The 1,401-nt window shown below is 43.9% G+C and overlaps 1 protein-coding gene across 1 annotated transcript in view; it reads right to left on the minus strand.

Annotated features, from left to right (window-relative positions):
* LOC118426097 (protein HIRA-like) overlaps positions 1 to 1,401 on the minus strand; it is a 41,716-nt gene that overhangs the window by 29,702 nt on the left and 10,613 nt on the right. The window contains exons 4-6 of the mRNA XM_035835356.1: positions 1,248 to 1,344; positions 642 to 737; positions 123 to 205 (exon numbers count right to left, since the gene is read on the minus strand). Of these exons, the coding sequence (XP_035691249.1) occupies positions 123 to 205; positions 642 to 737; positions 1,248 to 1,344 (276 nt within the window). The remainder of the gene's footprint in view (positions 1 to 122; positions 206 to 641; positions 738 to 1,247; positions 1,345 to 1,401) is intronic.

The raw sequence follows: 1,401 nt of genomic DNA on the forward strand, positions 1-1,401 counted from the left end.
TAAGGTACCCATTTTTACACCTGGGTGGAGTGAGCAAAGTCAAGTGAAGAGTCTATACTATGGACATGATGTTTACCCAGAAATTGCACTAGAAGTATTGAATGTGAGTAATGCTACCTCACCTGTGTGGCCAGGTACTTCCCTACAGGGTCCCAGGTAACCCCCTTCACCAGCCCTGTGTGGCCCTTCAGAATAGAGATGATCTCTGGGATAGGAAAAATGAAACAGGTATTTAGATTGGCTAATAACCATAATAACCACCAATGGTCTTCATGAAGTCTTTTAGATTCTTTAGAAAAATTGATAAAACAAGACCATTTCCACTGCAGTTCAACCTGCTGAAGGGTGTCAAAAACGTTGTTCATCAATACCAACATATTTGTACATCATTGCCAAGTCCTTGAACTAGAAACACTAATGTCTTCAGATCTGTTTCAAACACAAATGCCTGCAGTGCATAAACACACACTAAATCTCTATTGTACCAAAAACACAACTGCATAGACTGCAATAAAAAAACACTTAAGTTTAACTTAACTTTAAAGTATAAAGGACGTTGAATTCATAGTTTACCACCATCAAATCTACCACCCTGACTTAAGTATATGTGCCTGGCGTATGTCTGTACATGTGGGACAAACCTGGAAACTTCTGTGCGTTCCACACGATGATGGTGTTGTCGATACTACAGGTGGCCAGCCAGGCGTCCTGCGGTGACCAGGCCAGGTCCAGGATATCTGGGCAGGACAGGAACACAAAACAACACATGGGTTTCACTTTTACCTGCAAGATTCACTTTCTGCATCACTACAAGCTAAGGGGCAGTTTCCACTATACAATACCAACTACATGCATGTCCATACCTCCAGAGTGGGCCCATAGTTTAGCTACACATCTAAACTGTTCAATGTCAACTACATGTCCATACCTCCAGTGTGGGCCCGTAGTGTAGCCACACATCTAAACTGTTCATCGATATGTCCATACCTCCAGTGTGGGCCCGTAGTGTGGCCACACATCTAAACTGTTCAATGAGAACTACATATCCATACCTCCAGTGTGGGTCCATACAGTGGCCACACATTTAAACTGTTCAATGTTAACTACATGTCCATACCTCCAGTGTGGGCCCGTAGTGTGGCCACACATCTAAACTGTTCAATGATAACTACATGTCCATACCTCCAGTGTGGGCCCGTAGTGTGGCCACACATCTAAACTGTTCAATGATAACTACATGTCCATACCTCCAGTGTGGGTCCGTAGTGTGGCCACACATCTAAACTGTTCAATGTTAACTACATGTCCATACCTCCAGTGTGGGCCCGTAGTGTGGCCACACATCTAAACTGTTCAATGTTAACTACATGTCCATACCTCCAGTGTGGGCCCGTAGTGTGG

The sequence above is a fragment of the Branchiostoma floridae genome, chromosome 11, assembly GCF_000003815.2.
Source record: "Branchiostoma floridae strain S238N-H82 chromosome 11, Bfl_VNyyK, whole genome shotgun sequence".
NCBI classification, from domain to species: Eukaryota; Metazoa; Chordata; class Leptocardii; order Amphioxiformes; family Branchiostomatidae; genus Branchiostoma; species Branchiostoma floridae.